General features: G+C 40.4%; 1 protein-coding gene across 1 annotated transcript in view; it reads left to right on the top strand.

Annotated features, from left to right (window-relative positions):
- msh2 (mutS homolog 2 (E. coli)) overlaps positions 1–17,262 on the top strand; it is a 51,619-nt gene extending 34,357 nt beyond the window's left edge. The window contains exons 8-16 of the mRNA XM_034003209.3: positions 3,068–3,177; positions 5,218–5,341; positions 6,975–7,125; positions 11,300–11,397; positions 14,048–14,293; positions 14,883–15,087; positions 15,479–15,726; positions 16,196–16,368; positions 16,911–17,262. Of these exons, the coding sequence (XP_033859100.3) occupies positions 3,068–3,177; positions 5,218–5,341; positions 6,975–7,125; positions 11,300–11,397; positions 14,048–14,293; positions 14,883–15,087; positions 15,479–15,726; positions 16,196–16,368; positions 16,911–17,081 (1,526 nt within the window). The 3' untranslated portion in view covers positions 17,082–17,262. The remainder of the gene's footprint in view (positions 1–3,067; positions 3,178–5,217; positions 5,342–6,974; positions 7,126–11,299; positions 11,398–14,047; positions 14,294–14,882; positions 15,088–15,478; positions 15,727–16,195; positions 16,369–16,910) is intronic.
- Positions 17,263–22,262: the final 5,000 nt, after the last annotated feature.

Genomic DNA, 22,262 nt, shown 5'->3' with positions numbered 1-22,262 from the left:
TATTTTCTGTGAACATACTAATTAGTGTTGCTTGTGGTTGCTGGCTTTGAGCCGGGTTGGGAACTTTAAAACAAACATAAATAACCTTTTGCTCTACCTCGCTAGCTGCAAAACAAACTGCACACACATACAGAGTGTCCTTCTCATCACAATGGTTAAACGTGTATAAAACCTAAAGCAGGCTAAGGGTGTGGGACAACAGTTTGGTAAAGATCAGGGCAGAGTGACGGACAGATGGATGGGATCAACTCATTCACTAAAAAGTGCACTTCAACAGACCACTATTTACCAGTCAGTCAAATCAGCAATGTATGTTTTCAGTATTACCACTTCAGATGTTGAAATAAACTGGGATATACATTGTGGCCCACTTTTTTAGTTGCAGATCCATTTTAACTCATTTTCAAGGTATCGAGACTTAAGTTTTTAGTTTTTTCCTGAAGTTTATTCCAAGACCATGGAGGAAGACTAAATAAATGTGTGTGTGTGTAAAGTTTCCATACAAACTTTAGGAAATTACTACTACAGGTAATCAGCAATCTATTACTTTTAATAGGAATGCTCAATTAAATGTTTGCCTTATACCAGCTCTGTGCCAGACAACAGTTTTGTCCTGGAATATACAGTAGGCTTGTAGTTTAGCCTCTCCAAAAAAATAAATACAGGACAATTATCATTTTTTACGTATTTATACACTACCTCAGACCTAGGAGTCCTGGGAGGTTCCAATGTGATTTCCGACAGCATTTGTTAACATACGGCCGGAGATAGGACAGGACCTTACGGTCTCGCCAGGACTGAATGGGTTAAACCTACTGTCTCAGACACTGTGGTGCTGGCTTCATGTTTGCAGGTAAACGCTGTAAGCTGAGTGCGTTTTAAATTTGTTTGACTCAATATACCTGCCACGTTAACAGAACAGGGTGATGGCGCAGATTTATTTATTTATTTTTTTGGTTAAGTAGATCTTCAGTCATGATTCTTTTCAGCTGATCTAGGCTGTCGTACAAGATGCCACAGGCAATTACACTGCGTTACATGGAAATGTTTGAGTGGCTGTTATGCGCTATTGATCCAGATGTCCAGTCTAATACCCTGTTATCATTGCAGTGCAAGTTAGGGTTCTCTGTCCCACAGCTGTCATTAAGAGTCTCGAGATTGAACTGTATTTGCTGCTGCTGCTGTGCCCAGAATGCATAGAAGAGCCTGTGTAAATTACAACATTTTTGCTATTTCTAATTTTAATAGTATATATTTTTGCCTATAGCAACCTCCTTTTCAGCAAAATCGATGACTGCCCAATGATTTGATGATGTTGCTGCTGTTTACAGTAAGCTTGCTGTCACAATGAAAGGTACTGTTGAAAGCTGTTCACTGAAGGCTCACAATGGGCAGTTCAGTAGTCTCATTTAGTGTTTGAGGTGAATGCTAAGCAAAACTGCAGACTGAAGGAGGCACGATTCTATAGCGTTTTAGTACTTGACATTACAGTGAAGTAACATTTAGTTGTGCCATTGTCATCATTTAAATACAGGCTACTTTGTAATTTTGTTAGAACATTTTTAAGTGGCATCTACCCGTTTTTAATTCTGTAACTATTATGATAACTTACTCCTTGTTAACCGCAAAAGTCTAAATGTAACAATTCTACAAATATAGCCCTTCACATGGTTTTGACACCTCAGTATAAAATAAGAAACTGAAGCCTAAATGATCAATTTCCTGTTTGTTTTTTTCCTACCCACAGTCATGATAAAGCTCCATTTTCTATGTGTTGAGCCTCATAGCCGGCGTGAAATTTTACTGATTTACGGGCACGTCTAACGTGACTGTCCTCAAACTAGGAAACTTTTAGAATGGTAGCATATTGCTTTAGAATGTAACGCATTACATAAATACAGCACATGTTCTGTTTAGTTTCTTTTTTTAAAAAAAAACCATAAAAATAGGTACTTAATGGGTAGAGAAGTGATCACACAAGCATGAGCCTATTAAAACCTCTACAGGTTTCATGGACAAGTTTGCTTCAATCTCTAATCTTCGTTTGGATAAGTGGGCTCCTCAAGTAGACCAATTTAACAGATAATCCCTTCATCAGTGTTATGAGTGCACGTTTTTCATTGAAGCTGATTTAACAGGTAAATTAACGTGGCTTCCAAGTGTTAATCTGCAGGTGGAATCCGGGAATTGGAAGAATGAATTAATAAGGACCGTTCAATACTCGTTCATAAAGGGTTTCATGATTTATTCAATCAGTGCCTTTTTTTTTATTTATTTTTTTCATGGCCTCATCTGGCCAGTTCCGCTGGCAAACAAAATGTGGAATTTGAACAGTAATGGAGATTAATGTCAAGGATTCCCCCGGGTGTGTGAGAGGAAGCAGCAGTAGACTTTTCTAATGTCATTGCCATTGATGTGTCTGTTTCCCTTGGTCTGGATACTTCTGCCTTCTGTTGCATGAACTTGCTTCTAAAAATGGATTGTCTTTGAAACCATGTGCTGATCGTGTGTGTCTGCCTCGCACTTTTTACAGGTTGAACAGAACTGCCTTGACTTCACAGCGTCCTGTAGCGCTCTCGGATTTGATTTGCTTAATGCCGTTTGTTACACTTTTTTTTTTTTGGTGTGCTAAAGAAGTGTTTGATAGGTACCTATCTCGCATGCAGGTGAATAAACGATCAAGTTAGTTGCATCAAAATTTGTTTTCTTTCTGTCTTTCTATCGCTGTCTTTTTTTTGTGTCTCCTTCAGTAAGTCAGTCTGTCTGGAATAGCTCCATGTTGGAGAAAGAGAGCCACTCCAAGAGGATTACAAACATTGTAAACACAAAAGGCTGGTTTCACAGACCCCGATTTTAGCACTAATCCTAGACCTATATAATAATTTTAGGTAAGGCAGTCCAAGACTAGGGCCAACCAGGGTCTGTGAAACAAGCTGAAAATGGCATTTGAAGCTGCTTATTCTTAAGATCTTGTATACAGAGTCTGATTTGTATTGCATTACACAAGTATTTCATGTTTCGTTCTCTGTCCCGCTAAAGTAACGTTCCTCCTGTCTTGCTGTGACAGGAAACCACCAGATGCTGTTGAACGCTGTGTTTATCTCCCCTCTGAACGATCTGGTCAACGATTTCATCAAGTATCAGGAGATGATTGAAACTACCCTGGACATGGATCAGGTACAGAGACACTGTGTGGGGAAGGGGGGTATGGATCAGGGACAGAGACACTGTGTGGGGAAGGGGGTGACCACACTGGACATGGATCAGGTACAGAGACACTGTAGGAAGGGGAGTGACCACCCTGGGCATGGATGAGGTACAGAGACACTGTAGGAAGGGGAGTGACCACCCTGGACATGGATCACCCTGATTTGAACTTGTACGAGATCTTGGGGCCAGGAGGTGACCCCAAATCTATCCTGTGTTACACAATACAGTATTATCGCAACTGAGTTTAATTGTCTTTTTTTTTTTTTTCTATCTAATCTTCAAAGTCAATTTTGTTTGAATAAATAATGGCGTAAAGACAAACTGGATGTGAGGATAGAAGAAATTGAGACAGAGTTTCTGTACTTGGCGCTGAAATGTAACATGAGAGTACTCTGTTATAAACGTTTAAGTGTTGATATTGTACAAAAATGTGCAATGGAGCCTGGTTTCAAAGGATCCTCCCTCCCTGGGCTTGAACGAAAGTCAAAGTCTTTCAGATATTATTATTATTATTATTATTATTATTATTATTATTATTATTATTGTTATTATTATTATTGTTATTATTATTATTTGTTTATTTAGCAGACTCCTTTATCCAAGGCGACTTACAGAGACTAGGGTGTGTGAACTATTCATCAGCTGCAGAGTCACTTACAATTACGTCTCACCCGAAAGACTGAGCACAAGGAGGTTAAGTGACTTGCTCAGGGTCACACAATGTGTCGGTGGCTGAGGTGGGATTTGAACCGGGGACCTCCTGGTTACAAGCCCTTTTCTTTAACCACTGGACCACACAGCCTCCCAGCCTCCCAGATATCAATGCATTGGTGTCTGCTGCTTAAAATAGTTAAAACATCTGCCTTCGTTATTTTAAATCTTTTCAAATGTAATCTTAGATTAAGTCACAAAAGCGCAAACAGAGCAACAGTGATGTTGTGTTTGCTACAGTGTACTCCCCTGCAGAGCTCCGGTCTGGTGGTGATCCTGTAAGCTGCATGTATAGGGAGTTTCTTCGAGGGCAGGCACTTGTAGTGGAAAAAAATCAATCTTCCCTTTCCAAGCACCTCCAATGTATGGGGTATTTATTTAGTCAGACATGCTTCTAGGTTTAGTTCGTGTGGTGGTTTGTTTGTATTCATTGGTTTATTTAACAAGAACTTGATATGCAAGAAACAGCAAGTGGAAGGATAAATAAACAAATGTCACATGAATGAAATATATATATATTTTTTTTTTTCCCTGTTTTCATTAGTAAACAAGTAATGCTAAATAACGGCATGTTTGCTTTGCACACCTTCCTGGCGCTCTGAACTTACCAACAATGGCACCACAAGCAGCTGTGTTTTAATATACATGTTGGCTTCTCGCAGTGAGTGAATGCTCTTTGTTTGTGTTTCTGGGTAATGTGTGGTTTGGAACGAGGTCTTGGTCTCCATGGTGCATATTTCAGATAAATCGGTAGAGCATTCATTTTATGAAGCAGAATGACTTGCGTTCTGTACAGCATGTTATTTATCGCACCTCTCGCAGTATATATAGCCACGGGTAATGGATAGACACCAGCAAGGGCATGCTTAATTACAATTAAATATACACCATTACCGGGAGAATGTGTGTCATTAACAGCAGCTCGGAAGGGGAAATTGAAAAGCATTCCACTGTGCAGGTATGAAAGGCTTTTCTCTTGAGTCTGACTGCGTTGTGCTTAATTCCATTTAACCTGCTTTCTCTCGTGAGACACCGCTGCATGTTCCATTCATAAGAAGCAGGCTGACATTATCAGTTTGCTGAAAAGGCCTTCTGTAGAGATGTACTGGGAGCTTACCTGTTGAAACACCTTATGTAAAATGGTTACCTCCTCCTCTAAATGTTATCAGGAGGTAATTGTACTGTGTTTTGTTAGGCTGTCTGAACTCCTCAAAGAGCAGAATTTTAGAGAGCATTACAGCAGGGTGAGCTTGGTTCAGGCTGTGCAGTTTCAACGTCGTTCTGTTTGATTTTCAGGTGGAGCACCATGAGTTCCTCGTGAAGCCGTCGTTCGACCCGAATCTGAGCGAACTGCGGGAGAAAATGGACAGCCTGGAGAAGAGCATGCAGTCTGCCTTGAGCAGCGCGGCCAGAGAGCTCGGTAAGAAGCAAATAGCTTTAAATTTGGATTTCTTTTCTTGATGCCCCCTTAAGTTTTTATGATTGCAATCGTTCTGAGATTTATGGCATTCACTCTCTTCAGCTTGACCAAAAATACTTCAGGACTGAAAGCAGGTAACTGTAACAAGATACTTTTTAAATGTTGTTTTCTGCCACCAGTAATAGGCATGCACACACACGTGTGTTTCACCTGTGAAGGAGTGCAGGGGGGTTGGCGTGTCAGAACGTGTGCTTGCTCACACTGGCTATTCGATCTGTGCTCAGCAAGCTGTGCAGGAGAGGCTGGGTCTCTTGATTTTTCTCCACTGCTTCCTGCTGCTTTCACAGGTCAGCAAACAAGCTTCACCAGAGATAGACTTCTCTCACTTCACTCAGCTGAGACTCTATCATGCCCAGTCATTGGAAAGCACAGACATACAGGTCCCTTTGGCTCAAAGGAGCTGAAACTGCTAAATGAGTCATTCCCATAATGCAGGATGTTAACTGTTCTTGCATCTCTAGCAGTTGTATAGGGTATTTGTTTTTTATTTTATATACACTACATTCAACTTTTAAAAGTGCATCACTAATAAACAGGTAATTGCAAAAGGGTTTTGATTTGAGGCATGCGTCTGCTATGAATAATTGCTGTCAGGCCTTGCACATTATATATTTTATTTAATGTATGCTAAATCTACCAATCAGGGAGTTGTGTTAACAGGCACAATTAAAACACATATTTCCTGAAAGACCCCCGGCTGACTTCATGTTAGTTTCTCAGTTTTAAATTCCCTTTCTCCCTTGTCAGGAAAATTTGAATTTAATATACAAACACAAGTGCTTCACACTTCCACGTAGCGCGGTCAAGTTCGCGATTAGTTCAGTCACTCCTCGTCGGTGGAAACTGCAACAATCTGGCATGGCCTTTCATACTGCCTTGGTAATGGTTCAGTTTACTGCCATGAAGTTCGTAGATTCTACAAATACAGCACTTGAATGAAGACTTGCTCTTCAAAACTGCAGATCTAAACAGAACAAAGAATACAAGATGATTTCCCGATCACCTGTCCAGGTTATACCTTGTACTACAGAATAATTAATAGCTGGTAGTGTATTCTAACAGTGGTTGATGCTATATTAACTAAAGAAACCACAGTGGATTGCTGTTGAAGCTTTAGAGTTTGAAGCTTGGGTGCTGTTTTGGGTCGGATGACCGCTGCTTTAAACAAGGACTGTGACAAATAAGTATTTCATGACCTTTTTAATACCACTGCGGGAAAGCTGGTCTGTTTTAATACAAATTAAGCCACACTGCACTCCTAGAAACCCTGGCACCATAACTGCCGTTAACCCAGTTCTGCACGCAAACCCAGAATGTGACACAGATCCAGATGTCAGACTGAGACTTTCTGTTGCCAGACCTGTCCTCTCATACACTCCTGCTTTTTGTAGCAAGACAGCTGTCCTGTTTGGGAATCGCTGTTACAGTGAAAAACTCTTTATTTAAATGTTTGTCAGTGAAGCACGGAGATGCCCTCCTCCCTGCTCTCCTCAACTCAAAAAGCTATTTGGATAGCTTCCATGCCAGAGATTACTGGATGACTGAGCTTGCTTGTGCTTTTTTCCCCCTGTAGGTCTGGAGGCAGGCAAGACTGTAAAGCTGGAGTCAAGCGCCCAGCTGGGGTATTACTTCAGAGTGACTTGCAAAGAGGAGAAAAGCCTGCGCAACAACAAGAAGTTCACCACCTTGGACATCCAGAAGAACGGAGTGAGGTTCACCAACAGGTAGGTCCTGCCAGGGTGCTGGAGAATAGCTGAAGCAAGGACAGAGTTGCCCTGCACAGCATTTACATGACGTTAATGGCAAAATAAGACCGGAATGCTACTAACTAGGGGTTGCCTTTTTAAGAAGTATTTATCAGCAGGTATTCAATAAATCCATTCGTTTTTTAATGTGATTTCAAAACAAGAAAAGCTGTCCTTCCTTTGCAATTAACTACCAATCAATGGCAATTAACTTCCGCATTCAGTGATTTAAAAGGCATTTTCATCTTATCCAGGGACATTTTTTACTGCCATGTATTCATTGCCAGTTTTTGCCCCAGGTGAGAGGAAAATTTGCTTCCAAACGGCTTATAAAATACTGAATGAGGAAGTTAATTGCCGTTGATTGGCAGTGGGTTGTGAGGGAAGGGAAGAGCAGCTTTTCTTGTTTTGAACACATTAATGGATTTATATAATACCTGCTGATTTTTTAATGCTTAAAAGCAAGTAAGAGTAACAGCACACCCCTACCACTAATGGACAGTTCATTTATCTGGAAGCTGGTTGCAGCTCTTGCAGTTTATTTTGGTTGGCACACATGCCATTTCTTGTGCTGTTTTGCTAACCAAAACCAGCTCCATCATTCATGGTTTTGCAGCCCAACACGTCCCTCAGGCTTAAACCTGAACTGGTACCCGCAACCTGAAATTTAAGTGGAATGTATCGATTGCACAGATCATTTAACTGAGCGCCACTACACAGGATGTTAAACGTGGATGACAGCTGCAGTGCTGCATTAACCCAAATTAAGTGAAGAGTCTTGATGTGACATTAATCACAGCGGTGTTGATTGATGTGTGCTGCATTCATTTACTGAGATTAACTACATTTCAAGCTATTGTCTTTTTTTTTTTTTTTTTCACCAAAATATATTTGATGGAGCCAATTGTTCCCCAAGGCCCTGCTGTAACTTATTTAAGAAGTCTTTGTTGCATTAAAACAAGTGGATTAACACAACTTCCAGTGTGAAATCCCTTGAGTACCATCTGCTGTTTCCGTTGTCCGGTTTCTTGCCAGCCTAACTTTGACATCTCAAAAATTTAATTTAAAGTAGAACCATACTGATGTCTAACAAGTCCAGCATGCAGTGTGGTGTGGAAATCCTTTAGCAAAGTCTGTTCTGCTGACTTTAAAAGAAAATATATAAAAAGAGCTTGAACTTCATAGACGTGCATATCTTTCATTGATGGGTGTGTAGCTACCTGCTTGAACCAGCTCATCTTTTGAATGATCTCACTCATGAAGGGCCTGTTTTTTGTCATGCTCAACACCAGAACATATGATACACAGCAAGTATTGGATGGTTAGGTTCTGTGTTTTCACTTGTCCTAAAACTGTGCGCCTCTGATGCAGCACTCCAGACCAGCACTTCACTCCTCTTATTTTGACTTGGCCCTGTCCGTGTTCGGCTTGCCACTTCACTCCTCAGCCCATGACACAAGAACACGCTACAAGTCCGGCTTTTTATTCTATTTTTTTTTCTCTTGCTGCTTGAAAGGGGTGTGCTGCACCCCAGCAGCTACTCTGTAGTAAAGCACATTAATTAGAGGCATGTTATTGAGAGCTTAATTGGCTACACCAGAAAATCAATTTGGATGCAGACTGCACGCTAGGCTACTAATGCTTAGCAAGTGTGTGTGGTGTGTTTTTTTTTGTTCAGTGGTCTGGATGCAGATAGACTCGAGCAGAAATTGAATTGCATTAGTCTCCGGTACATCCAATCCACAATCTTTGATGAACCCCAAAAATTCATCCCATTTTATAATTTCAAACGTTTTGTTTAATTCAATGCTTTTTTGGTACCTGACACCTTTTGATTCTGAATGCATTAACTTGGACACTGTGGATTAAACACTGCAGTCTGATAAGAGATGAAATAAATATGAAAGCATGTGCTTGGCCCACATTGTGTAACTGTAAAATAATTACTTTGGCGATTAAAAATAATGTGTACGTTTTATCATCCCGATTTACTAAAGGTCATTTTTTTTGTGGTGCTGTTTACTTGCCACTGGAGTATCTGACAGCAATAGGCTAGAGAGATCATCATACTGGCTGCCAGCAGCACCTCCCCAAGCACTTCTTGGTGCAGGGATTGCTGGATGGATATAGGAGCAAACCTCGGCCACAATGGACAGGGGTTGGATTAAAAGAAAGTTGCATCTGTTGTAATGCAGACAATTGAGTAGAGCCATAGTGTGTGCTGTGTTTTTAAATATGATATGATCACACTTCAATTACTACTGCCTCAATTCTAAACACACACAATCTCTATATCCCATAAAATAAGCAATTGAGTAAAACAGAACCATATTCCAGCATGCAAGTTTGGGGATGGAAATATTCAGCAGAATCTCTATTTAACGCTCTAGAATGTCTGGCATGCATGACTAATTAATTCAGTCGGTCATTTGACAATGGTACATGCTGTGTATGCTTTCATTTAATACTTAACAGTGGAGTATAACATTTCCACAATGGGTAAAATTTAAAAGCACCCCAAAAATGTTCATTGCCAAGTACACTGGTCATTTTTCTATGAACCTATAAGACCTTCAATAAAGACCTAGAATACTTTTTGGACCCTAAGTTATCCTATGGTATGAAAGTGTTGACTGTTAACAGCCAGATTACAAAATGTATCATAAATGTGAAATTTGCAACAGCAAATCAAAGTGTCAGTATATTGATTCATGCACAATCCCCAGTCCTTTTAACAGCCCTCAGGCAGCTTCTCTACACGTCTAGAGGGCGGTGAAAGATTTGTACATCCTTTTCCAGTAGAGGGATAAGATCAGAGGGGCCCAGTGGGTTTTGGTACCCCAGATAATGCCTAATAGACCCCTTTTTTTTAGGATAACTGCAGTCAAAAAGCTATCTCTGGCTCTTGGGCTGCCGGTGTCGTTTCATCAGTGTGGCAGAACATTACCCCCACTGGAGGTTGAAATCAGACTCCGACTGGCTGGAGATTGTGACTTGCACAACTCGTGTGGCAAACTATTTCAATGTGATTTTATCCCCTCCATAAACTGATTTGCATTGAATCGGCAGGCTCTCTTCCGTCCATGTGTTTTAAAGTGACACAGAGGTCGATTTTGTATCATTCTGGTAGGCTCCAGCACAGCTGGAACGACATGTAATGAACAAAAGGCCTTATCACAAACTTCTGTGACATCCTACCCAGAGACACTCCCTACCCTGTAAAACACTGTATAAAATCTACTGTAACCCTTGTGTATGTTAACAGTCTCTTGTAGACTCTTCCCTTGTATACATTGATTGAAATATCTGGAGCTGATAATCAACCTGAATCCTGAGTTTCTTTGGATAGAGGAGAATAAATCCACTACAAGCCCATTAATATTTCATGAGAATTTCCACCCACACGCTCATGAAACCCTGACTTGCACTGTTGAAAATCGTTCGCCTGAAGCCACCCTAACCCGATTAATCATAATATGGTGTGCATTTGTGCTGATGGACAGTCTTCCCTTCGCCAGTTCATTTTGATGTGGTGTTGATTGGTTCAGAGTTGCGTTTTGCAAACACTGAAGGATATTGATGCATGCTGTGTGTGATGTGGGGATCCAATATAATTGTATCTATTTTGTGACGGACTCCTATGAGACAACTGTACTAATGTGATCCATACTGCTTATCTGTTCAAAGGATAGTTGTGTGTGTTTTAAAGACCATATGAAACTGTTCTGTAACAAAGGAAATGCATTAATTTTATTTTTAGAAAATGTTTGAGCAATCTGTGAGGTGTAAAGGAGTAAATTAAGAGTCTGAACTAACTTCTCCCCCCTAAAATGTTGTCTGAAGCATACCAATATATAAAAAAAGATTAATCAACAGAACAAGCTGCATAACTCTTGTTGCTCATTTCAACTAAAAAATAAAGGTAGATGGTGCACAGAAAATGTGTGCATTGTTAATAAGCAATCTGAAATGAAAGCTGCAGGTGCAGTAAGCGTGATTCTGCAGATGCGCTCTTCAGATGCAGCAGCTCTGCCTCTTCACCTGCAGGAACACAGGTGTATAGTCTGGCTGTCCAGGCTGTAATCAAGCTTGCAGCTGTGGGAGTCTCCACAGGCCATGTCTTAACTGTCCCCTTGTATGTTTGTATTTGCAGCAAGTTGAGCTCCAGCAATGAAGAGTATATGAAGAGCAGAGAGGAGTACGAGGAGGCCCAGAACACCATCGTGAAAGAGATCATTAGCATTGCAGCAGGTATGCCCGCCTTCTGAATGGAGTTCTTAATCCTGTATTTACTAATCCTGCTTTATTTGCATTTTAAATACTCTGGTAATAAGGTCTAGATGTGGAGGAGTCAGCAACCAATGTCTGTTACAGCAAACGAAATAGAAGCAAAATAGTGTGTTTCCTGAACGCTGCAGTTGTCAGTGTTGGACACTGGAAGATAACGTTTAATGCTATGGGAAGATTTTGTTGCTGGTTTCCTACAAGCAGGCAGAATCGTTGAAGGTGGATAAGGAGGCCAGTAAACGAATCGTTCTGGACACTTCTGACTCAGGGCATGCACAGCCTCCCACATGCTCAGTTTTTATAAATATCTGTACTTGTTAACCAGTGATATACAGTACAGCACACTGGGCTTGACTTTGGACCCTTGGTGCTAAATGTATTGAACTCCCCTGCTATTCCAGTCTTGTCACATTTTGGGAGCTAATGCTGTTGACAAGCAGACTCCATTGTCTCATATGAAGTGATGGAAGCGCTGGCTATGGTTACTCAAGGCAAGAGATGCAGCGTTGGCCTATTCAATTTAAATTGCAGGTTAGTGTGTTAATGCTTCGAATAGTCTCTTTTTAACTGCTTCCATTCGATATAATCAGTATTTACTCAGTTACAGAAAACATTGCTTATTTTAGTCACAGAACTCCAATCTTAGATTACAATGTTACTGATGCTAGAACACCTTCACAATGTAGCAATCCAGAATACAAAACATCTGCCATACATTTTAAAAGGTATTTCTGTTTTTTGTGTATTTCCGTGGTAGAAATGCATGTGGATCAGCTGGGTGAGGGGAAGGGAGGTTGCACACCCTGGCAGTGCATTCCAGTTCATGTTTGTCATGACTCCTATAGTAAAGCTAGGACTCCTATATTAATCGTAATAGCACATTACAAACGGAACACTAATACAGTGTTGTGTAATTTCTGAGAAATACTAGAATAGTTTTTGGCTTGTTTAATTGTGACTCCCTTTTTAAGAAACAAGAATCTGCTCAAAATAAGTTTTAAACTCAAAAAAACTGTTAATTACAAAACAAGATCACTTGTTTTTACCTTCGTATGTATTTGAGCCTTTGATTCGGTTTCATCTTATTTTAATATATATATATTTTTTTCAAACGAAGCTGACAGATTACTTTACTTTAATTGTTCATCCCTGATCCTACTTTAGTTCTCATTTTGTTCTTGCAGTCTCCTAATTTAGCCTCCGGTGTGTCAGCTTGTCGTTGTGCTTTTCATAATTTCCCTAGTAGTTTAACATGGATGTCCTGACAATTTAATTCCAGCATGACATAGCCAGTAATTCCATCAGTGTAAAATATCCTTTTAAAATAAATACAATTGAAAAGAAAAACCCAGACTGCAATGATTCACGTTTTAAAGGGATGTAGAGAGATGGAACATACACAGGAAAGTTTACATATAAATATTCCCAACTTTTATGCTCGGTTCTTTTTTTGGTTTTTGGAGAAGGTAATAAGTTTGACTTTCCCGTTTACAAAAGTTCATAAAACCATTATTTCTATTAATTTCTCAGACGTGCAATGGTGACATTTGGGAAAACCCAAAATTGTTTAAACATTTTCCCTTATATACATAATGCAAAATTCTCTTAATGTGTATAAAAAATAATTGACTGTTCAAACAGAATTCCCAGTACAGACGTACACCCTCCCATATCCAATATAAAAGTTTTACCATGCTTTCCCATATCTTATACCATGTATTTACCATAGTTTATTTTATATATATTTTTTACTATGATTTGCCATACAACTTTGCTTTTCCATGTTTGCCTGTATTTTTTAAAATACATTTGTCCTCAGTCGACCACGCACATATTGAAGCTATTTTAATATAATATGCATTTCGGTAAGACATTTTAGGTTTAACTTTGTTTGCAAGTTCCTTTTGCTTGAAAGAATGTTATTGGTTTAAAACGGTAAAAGCTTAGTGAAGTGCAGTAAACACCGCTGCCAAAAAAGTACTATAGTATACTGTAATAGTACTATAGTATTGTAGTATTACTGTGGTATACTGTAGTGGCACTAAAGCAATTTTTAGCACGGTCAAGTGTTGGAGTGTCAGTACAGCAAATATAATGGCAATAAGTTACATTTTTAAAATATATTAAGACTATTAGTAAGTCGAGCAAAAAGGATTCAGTTTTAACAAAACTGAAAGTAAGTTAAACCTGTTAGGTCTTCCTCGCCCGACTCTCCTCTTGTGCTGCAGGTGAACTCGTGGGATGTTTTCTCTTAGTGTTTCAACAACAAGCTTGTGCTGTTGTGATAGGAAAGTTCTTTCTTGCATATTTTGCAAGACACCCTTTCATTTCAGTGATTTGTAAAATAATCTCACACTAGGGGGGGTTATTTCTGGTTTTGCTGCATTCAGCTAAACCTGTGGTTGTGTGCAGCATGTGTCATCTTGACAATATTTGACATTTTTTGTAATCTGGTATTACTTTGCAGCGGTACACCTGTGAGGTGCAGCAGTGAGTGCACTTTGCTGTGACCCAGCGGATGCTTTTGCTCTAATGTGTGGGTGGTCCTATGTCCTACAAATTCAAAGTTAAGATGATACAAATGCTTTATTGATTTTGTTTATTCCCCAATCAGGTTATGTCGAGCCGATCCAGACCCTGAATGATGTGGTGGCTCAGCTGGACGCGGTGGTCAGCTTTGCTCACGTGTCGAATGGAGCTCCCGTCCCGTTTGTCCGGCCGGTCATGCTGGAGAAGGGTCGGGGGCGCCTCGTGCTGACTGCCTCCAGGCACCCCTGCATTGAGGTCCAGGACGACGTGGCCTTCATCCCCAATGACGTGACCTTCCAGAAGGACAAGCAGATGTTCCACATAATAACTGGTGAGGAATTCACAGCCTGCTTTCATCTGTTGTGTTGTGCTTTGCTCTGTGTAATCCCACCAAAGGATTCCAGCGTCTTACGTTTTTTAATGTAGATACACATGCAGTTCACCTTGAGGCCTGTTTTAGTTTTTTCCCTTATGTCTCAAATTCAGCTTGCCAGCGAATTATACAGTAGTAGAAAGCAGGACCAGCAGCCACAGCTAGAAATTAAGTGGATAGTCTTAGGACAGAGAGGGTAAGAGACACTTCACAGAGAGACCGGTGAGGGGTATATTCCTTTGATGCAACTTGACAAAGTTCTTGGATCAAACCACTAATAGGAACCAGATGAGCTTAATGGGCCAAATGGCCACCTCTCGTTCGTACGTTTTCTTATGTCCAAGTTTTTTATGTTTATGTTGGGAAGCACAGACTAGAGATCCAAGGTTATCATAATAGTATCCACAGAATTTATGCTTCTGTACTTTATTGTACATGCTGATCCTGACATTAACAGTTTGATTCCATTGATTGAATAATAAAACGATGGCAATACATTATTTATTTATTTATTTATTTATTTATTTTTTCTCTCACTCTCCTCCAGGCCCTAACATGGGAGGTAAGTCGACGTACATCCGCCAGGCAGGCGTGATCGTGCTCATGGCTCAGATCGGCTGCTTTGTGCCCTGCGAGTCAGCGGAGATCAGCATTGTGGACTGCATACTGGCTCGGGTCGGAGCGGGGGACAGCCAGCTGAAGGGCGTCTCCACCTTCATGGCGGAAATGCTGGAGACGGCAGCCATACTGCGGTGAGGGCGCTGGTTGGGGTCGTTGTGAATTTAACATGCAGTTTCCAGTAGGCGGTGTCGACCGGAGGGGACATAACCTCTATAGGACACTGGTAAACAGTAACAGTGTGAATACATCTGTTTTGTTGGGCTCTGTGCACTGGTTAAGAAAATGGTTTGCGTAAGGCCTGAACAGAGGGCAGAACTCCTCCTAGTGTCTTGATTGTGTTTTATGAACACCCTCCTCTTTTCGTTCTGAACACTGTGGCACTTTCTTTTGACAACGCTAACAGATTGTTCCAGTAGGTGCCAGATGTATTGCAGTCATGTAATGGTCTATTGGGCTACATTACCAAGCGTTGGGCACTAGTGATTCCTCCGTGCTGATCAGTTTGGTTTCTCCTCTTGGCAGGTCGGCCACGGAGAATTCTCTGATCATTATCGACGAGCTGGGAAGAGGCACATCCACGTATGATGGATTTGGCTTGGCATGGGCCATCTCAGAGTACATTGCCACCAAGATCGGGGCTTTCTGCCTCTTCGCCACGCACTTCCACGAGTTGACGGCCCTGGCGGAGGAGGTGGCGACTGTGAACAATCTGCATGTGACCGCGCTGACGACTGACAGCACTCTTACCATGCTGTACCGCGTCAAGCAAGGTGGGGGGAGATTTGGCTTGAACCACTGGATTGGCTGAAAGCACACACACCATTATGATTGGTGTTCAAGCTTGACTATAGAAGAGTTAACATGCCTATGCTGGATCAAACCATTACAATAGACAAAAACCATTACATTACAAAAGGAGCCATTCAAAGCTTTTTTTTTTTTTTAATTAATTTGATTTAAATTTGAGTGAAATTGACTTCTGGTTTAAATTCCTTTGCTTGTGCAGCAGTGAACATTTAAGTGCAGAATGCATTATTTATTTATTTCTTTGCTTTCATTATTTATTTCTCTAACAGCTAACATTTTCTACCGATCTTTCTTAAAGTAGATTTTGCTAAATGGTGTTTCCAATCAAAAACAGCAGGGTGTCAGTGTGTGTAGTTGCAAATACGTGTGGGTGATAAAGGGGTCCACGGATACTCCTACTCAGTGACACCGTCCCTGCTCGTTTCTCCCCAGGAGTCTGTGATCAGAGTTTCGGGATTCACGTGGCGGAGCTGGCCAGCTTTCCGAAGCACGTCATCGAGAACGCCAAGGAGAAGGCCATGGAGCTGGAGGAGTTCCAGACAGTCTCGAAATCTGAAGAGTGCGATGAGGGGCCCGCCACCAAGAAGCGCTGTCGAGAGAAAGAGGTGACCTAGCACAGTGTGTCCAGGGAGATGTGTCGCCATTCTCCAAACAGTGCGCCTATTGGACAATCCAGCGTCCCATTCCTCCTGTGTGTGTGTTTAACACCCTGGTCTGCCAGGTGCTCTTCTTAATATGGTGCCTGGCTTTCACACCTTGTTTAGTTGGGCAGCTGTCTTGTGACGTGGCATATAACTGACTCAACCTCTTATACCTGCAAATGTTTCACAGCTGTCGGAAATCTAAGATGCTGTTGGTTTTTTATACTCTCATTTTGTGGGTGATGAACCTACAAAATGTGTGTGGTGGTTGTTTGGGTGTCTTTATTTTTATTTTATTTATTTATTTATTTATTTATTATTTAAATCCTATTTTTTTCCCTGAGCTGTCTACTAGTAAAAATTAGAACTTTTGAGCAAATGTTGATCACAGGCCAAAAACGCTTTGTCTTTTAAATGGCTCAGACAAGTGCTTTTGCTTATTTTGTGATGCGTGTCTCTCTGATATAAAGCTGATTTGAGTGGGATGGTTTGTTTTGTTTGTACAGGAAGGTGAACAGATCATTGAGGAGTTCCTTTCCAAAGTCAAGGCGCTGCCGATTTCAGAGATGTCAGGAGAGGCCATCAAACGAGAACTGAAGAACATGAAGGCAGCGGTTTTAACGAAGAACAACAGCTTTGTGAACGAAATCATCTCCCGATCCAAAACCACTGCATAAGTTCAAAATGTCTGCCATGTAGGTATTGTGTAAATCTGCTTAATTTTAAAAAGTCGCTTCTAAATGTTTAGTTTGTACTACTGTTTCAGTTGTCAGCCTGGGTGCGTTTTGCAGGTTGATTGTTGAGGAATGTTTATTGCAGAATGCACTTGCTTTATTCAATAAAGATAATCTCTGCATACTCGCGTGTTGTGGTTTTGTCCATTGCAATACTACAGTGCCCTTGATTTTTCTAATTGTTATCAGCAATGCTTTGGAGCTCCAATACTACTTTTGTGTTGTGTCAGTTTATATGTATTACTGTAGTACACCAATCAAAATGCTATAACGCACATACTGCTGGCATTTTGTATGCTTTAATGCTTGGATTGCCAGTTGCTCAGGAGTATTCAGATGATAAGCACCCCTCCTAACTTTGCCTTGCTTAACTAACCAAGCAATGGGGAAATACTACTCTGATGAAGGCAGCAGCTGAAACGTTTTGACAACCTTTCTTTTTTTTTTAACCTTATGGAGTGATGGTTTCTGAAGTTACTGGTGTCTGTCACCCATACCTTCACCTTGGTTCCACGTGTGATTTCATTGGGTCATCAAGCTTGCATCCCCATTATTGGTGTTTCGTCAACACGCCAACCAATGCCTTGTATGTTCTATTGACACCACTGCTTTTGAAATAACTCATTCTTTTCCTCTACATATAGTATTGTCCACCTCCTCCAGTCCTCTGACAATCAGATGACTATAGAACTGGACTGCTTGCAATGAGACAACTGTGACATCTTCTGAAGGGGACTGCACATGGCAGCCGACCTTGAAACATTCCATAATCACATTTATCAGAAGTAGAAAAAAAACTTGTTACAGGGCGAATGAAAAGGAATTTGAATGGAACACATTTAGAGATGATGGTTTAAAGGATCAGCGAATGGCTAAACTGGATTGTTTAAATATTACACCCCTCGTGGCTGTCCTTTTTAACACAATGATTTCATTTGGCTCCGACGAGCCTATTTATACCCAGTTTGTGCGGTTTATTTATACCCAGTTTGTGCGGCTTGCTGATGGAATTAGACTTGCACTGTCTCTGCTTGCTACATTGCTTCAAGTGACGTTATAGCTACGAGACAGCACCTGGGGAGGGTCAGTGGTTCAGAGGAGATGAGTTTGATTTCTCAGCTGGCATGTTCCTGCAGCCTCGGAGCTTGTGGGGAATGAGTTATTTAAAAGTACACTCTCCTTCTGCTGCCTGGGATGGATTGAATTCCAGGAGAATGGGAGCTCGACCTGCCATACCTGAGGAGCTTGAGAATGTTGACACATGGTGCCTGTATCTACTTTATAACCCAACGTGGTAAAGGTTTTACAAAAAACCTTTCCTGGCATCCCCAGATCACCATTCTAACAAACCATTTTTCTCAGTGTATCCTCCCTAATTTTAATGAGTTTATTTTGATTATTTTGTTTTTTGGACCACCTGATCAAAGCAATCCCTTTTTATTTTTATTTATTTATATGGCAAGTTCTAATCACTTCACAAACCACCAAATTAATGTGTTGTGTTTTCATTGTGCATTATTTCAGTTTTGTTCATATGCTTTTGTTTTTGTAAATCTTTGTGTATTGGAGCAGTTTTTTTTTTTATCAACTTTAATTGTGTTGGTAAAGGTTACTAATGTATGTATGCTTCCTTCATTCACCCCCTCATTGTTCTTGTCATGGTCTAGGCATGCATTCGGATTCTTTTTGGTACCCTCTATTGACCATTGATGATAAAGTATAGTATGCAGCCACCACTGATTTGGCTTGAACCAGTGTATTTACTCAAAGCACACACACAGCGTTGATGGACTGCAGTATTTGGGTGGTGTTCAAGCTTGGCTATAGAAGAGTCGACACATCTATGCTGGATCAAACAATTGCAATACTAGACAGACGACCTACCCTGTAAGGGAGCCACTCGAAGCTGTCTAATTTGATTAACATTTCTGAGTGAATGAAACCATGACTTCTGGTTTAAATTGCTGTGATTATGCAGCATGAAAATCTAACTGCAGAATGCATTATTTATTTCTTTCTCTCAAATCGCTTTGTTTTCATAAACAAAGCCTATCTCCATGCAAGGTTTGTGAATTTTGCATTTTGATGTCATTTGTTTAGGAATCTTAATGGCCTTATTATGTAAAATAGCTTCTTTTGGGGCTAGTGTTGCTAAATTGAGGGAAAAGTATGGGCTTTGTATTATAGTAGCATAGTGTCTCGCTGGCTAATGGAAATGCACAACACATCTGCAGTTAACTGAAGGCTTCTATCCAAACATTATCTTAAATTGGTAATAAACCCTTTCACCTGCCTTTCATTAACTTTAAGTTCAATTTCCACTCCTCTCCCAGTCGTGTAGATTGTGTTTTTAATGTGGTAGGCAAGCCAGCAAGTAGAGCAGCCTTTCTCTGTTTCACTAGTGCAAACACTGAAGGCAGCAATTAGCTGAAACTTTTGTCTACTTGATTTCTTAGTTTTCTTTACCTGCACAAAGCAGGGAAGCTGTTAATGGAGCTTGCTACCAGTCCCAGTTATCTCCCAATACCTTGTCAAGGAAATGTGACTACTGTAGTAGATAAAGAAAGGAGCCTGATTGTACCCAGCCTCTCCGGGCGCCTGCCCAGCAGGGTTTGCTGTAGCATGATGAGTAATAGTCCCTGTCCATTTTGCCTCCCTAACCTGGAGGAGTGACGGGGGCAGTGCAACACTCCTTTTGGAATCCACAACAACAAATTGGAGACTTCACAGCCAGGATCTGCACCTGCTCTCCCCTGGCTGTGGGACTCACCCTGCACACCACACAGTCATGCCTTTGCCAGGTGAGCTACTCTGGGGAATTGGGCATATTTTCAAAGCATTTACTCCAGTCTTCACTAAATAAGTAATACAGTATGATTCAAAGTCTCGGCCACTTTTAATGCTTGTTTTTTCTCATTTTTTTATAACATTAAGGTGGAATTTTCTCCTCCGGGGCGGAGACTTGAGTGCATGCTTTGAAAATCCACCCTGGTGTAGTACATCATGTAGTTATAAAGAATGTCTTGGACTTATAGAAACTGTAGATTTCCATCAAAAAACTTTGTACTATTGAACTTTGAGCTTGCAAAAAAAGTTCTAACTGTTTACAGGAGGTGGATTCATTTGACTGAAATATAAGCAGGTTTGTGCCTTGCTCTTATATTCCCTGACGAATGATGGACTGGGAACTAGCGGAACTCGGAGCAGATGTTTATGAACTGCCATTAGCACATCAGTGTGGTTGCCCCCCTGTTAGCAATGTCAAAGTTAATTTCCAACCAACATTACCCACATTCCATAACATACTGTTTACGACTGTAAATCGCCCTGGATAAGGGCGTCTGCTAAGAAAAAAATAATATGATTGGGGCTTTTCACCCTAACCCCACCTTTGTTTTTGCGTTCTACATTTGATTCTCAACAATAGGACGTACAGAAAGTGAGGATCTGCACTGTGGCTGTTCTCTTCTCAGCTGTTGCACCTCAGCACTGTACTTTGAGAAGTATAATGTTTGCTGTGAGTCGAATTTTTCCTTTCATCCGGGGTGTTAACATTTTTACTGCAGTGTCACAGGTAGTGCCCAGGACCACATTGGGAGATTGACTGGTTTCTATTAAAAACAGTAAAGTGAAATCAGGAAAGGAAATCAAAACTATTGTATACAAGCGCTTTGTGATGGTGGTCCACTATGAAAGGCGCTGTATAAAAATATTGATTGATTGATTGATTGATTGATTGATTGATATATCAAAAGAAAAAAAAGAAAGATAAGACAAATCAGGGATAGTTGGTTTTTATATGTTATAGACAGATAGATAATCAAAAGAAACTTATATTTTGGATAAAATTCACTAGATGTGATCAAAAAATGACAAACTCTGTTTTGGAGCAGGTGCAGTGACTTTTTTTTTATTGTGCTGATTTAACAATTCACATCACGAAGATGCTGCAAAATGATCTGTCGATCTTGGGCAGGTGTTGTGACTCTTGGTCTCCCCAGCTCATGGCCTGTCATTGACAGAGTGTGTCTGGTTTACCATCTCACCAGTTTTGAAATTGCTGGCTGTGAGTACCCAAGACAGCGATCCAAAGTGTGCTGTCGTAGTTCAGCCTCCAACATGCCGATTGCACGAAGGCGCTGCTCTCTTGACAGATGTGGCATATTGTGTGTTTTTTTTTTTCTCTGTGCTTTTCTTTATTGCTTTTAAATTGCTCCATCTCCAGTGTCCAATCAACTGTCTTGCTAATTAGGTGATTAAGTGCTTATGCTTCAGTCATGGTCATTCAAGCGTGTCATGGTCAAGAATGAATGATCGACTGATTAAAGACACACCAAAAACATTTCCTCAATGTCCATCATTTATATACCTTTTATTGTTGAAAAAAAAAAAAAAAAAAGTTTTATAATAGTGAAGTTTCTTTTGATGCTCTGTGTGTGTAATATATATATTTATATTACTGAGCTCCACTTTTACAACAGGTAGATTTATTTTTGCATAATGTAGTGATGGAGAACTACCTCTCTCCCAACCACTCCCTTCAGTTAAAGGGCACTTTCCATTTTCTTTGTGAGTGCTATCTCTACACAGCTACTCCAATATGTTAAGCGTTATGAGAAGCGACACATTAAAAGATTATATTGTTTAAAGTTGACATACACAAAGTAGGAGAAATTTCCTTAAATTCATAAAATTACAAGTGGGCCTTCAGGAATTAAATATTTTTGGGGGGAGAATGTGGCAATAGGCAAGTTCATTTCTGCACATGTATGCTATGGTACTTCCATTAAAGGTGAAACAATTTAATTTTGGGCCCTCATTTTGTGGTTAAATTAAATAAATATCTATTTCTGTGCCACTAGTGACATTTGATCGACACGCCCAGCTACTGCTACCTGAGTACAAGAGGATGAAGATGCTGTACTTGGGATGGAAGCCGTGTTTACATTCAAGAATGGATTGGAGATTCTCTGAATTGGTATATAATTCTGAAGCAGAACTGAAAGCTGTTTCAAATGAATAGGGAAGATAATAAAGAAAGGTTGAATACATCTCACCAGTATTGCTATAATTTACAATAAATAGAAGCTGTACTGACTCTTAAGAATCGGTCTATACTTTTGT

This window comes from Acipenser ruthenus, chromosome 5 (assembly GCF_902713425.1).
Source record: "Acipenser ruthenus chromosome 5, fAciRut3.2 maternal haplotype, whole genome shotgun sequence".
NCBI lineage: Eukaryota > Metazoa > Chordata > Actinopteri > Acipenseriformes > Acipenseridae > Acipenser > Acipenser ruthenus.
Note: the sequence above shows the minus strand (reverse complement) of the source record. Positions and strands in the feature narration are given on the sequence as shown.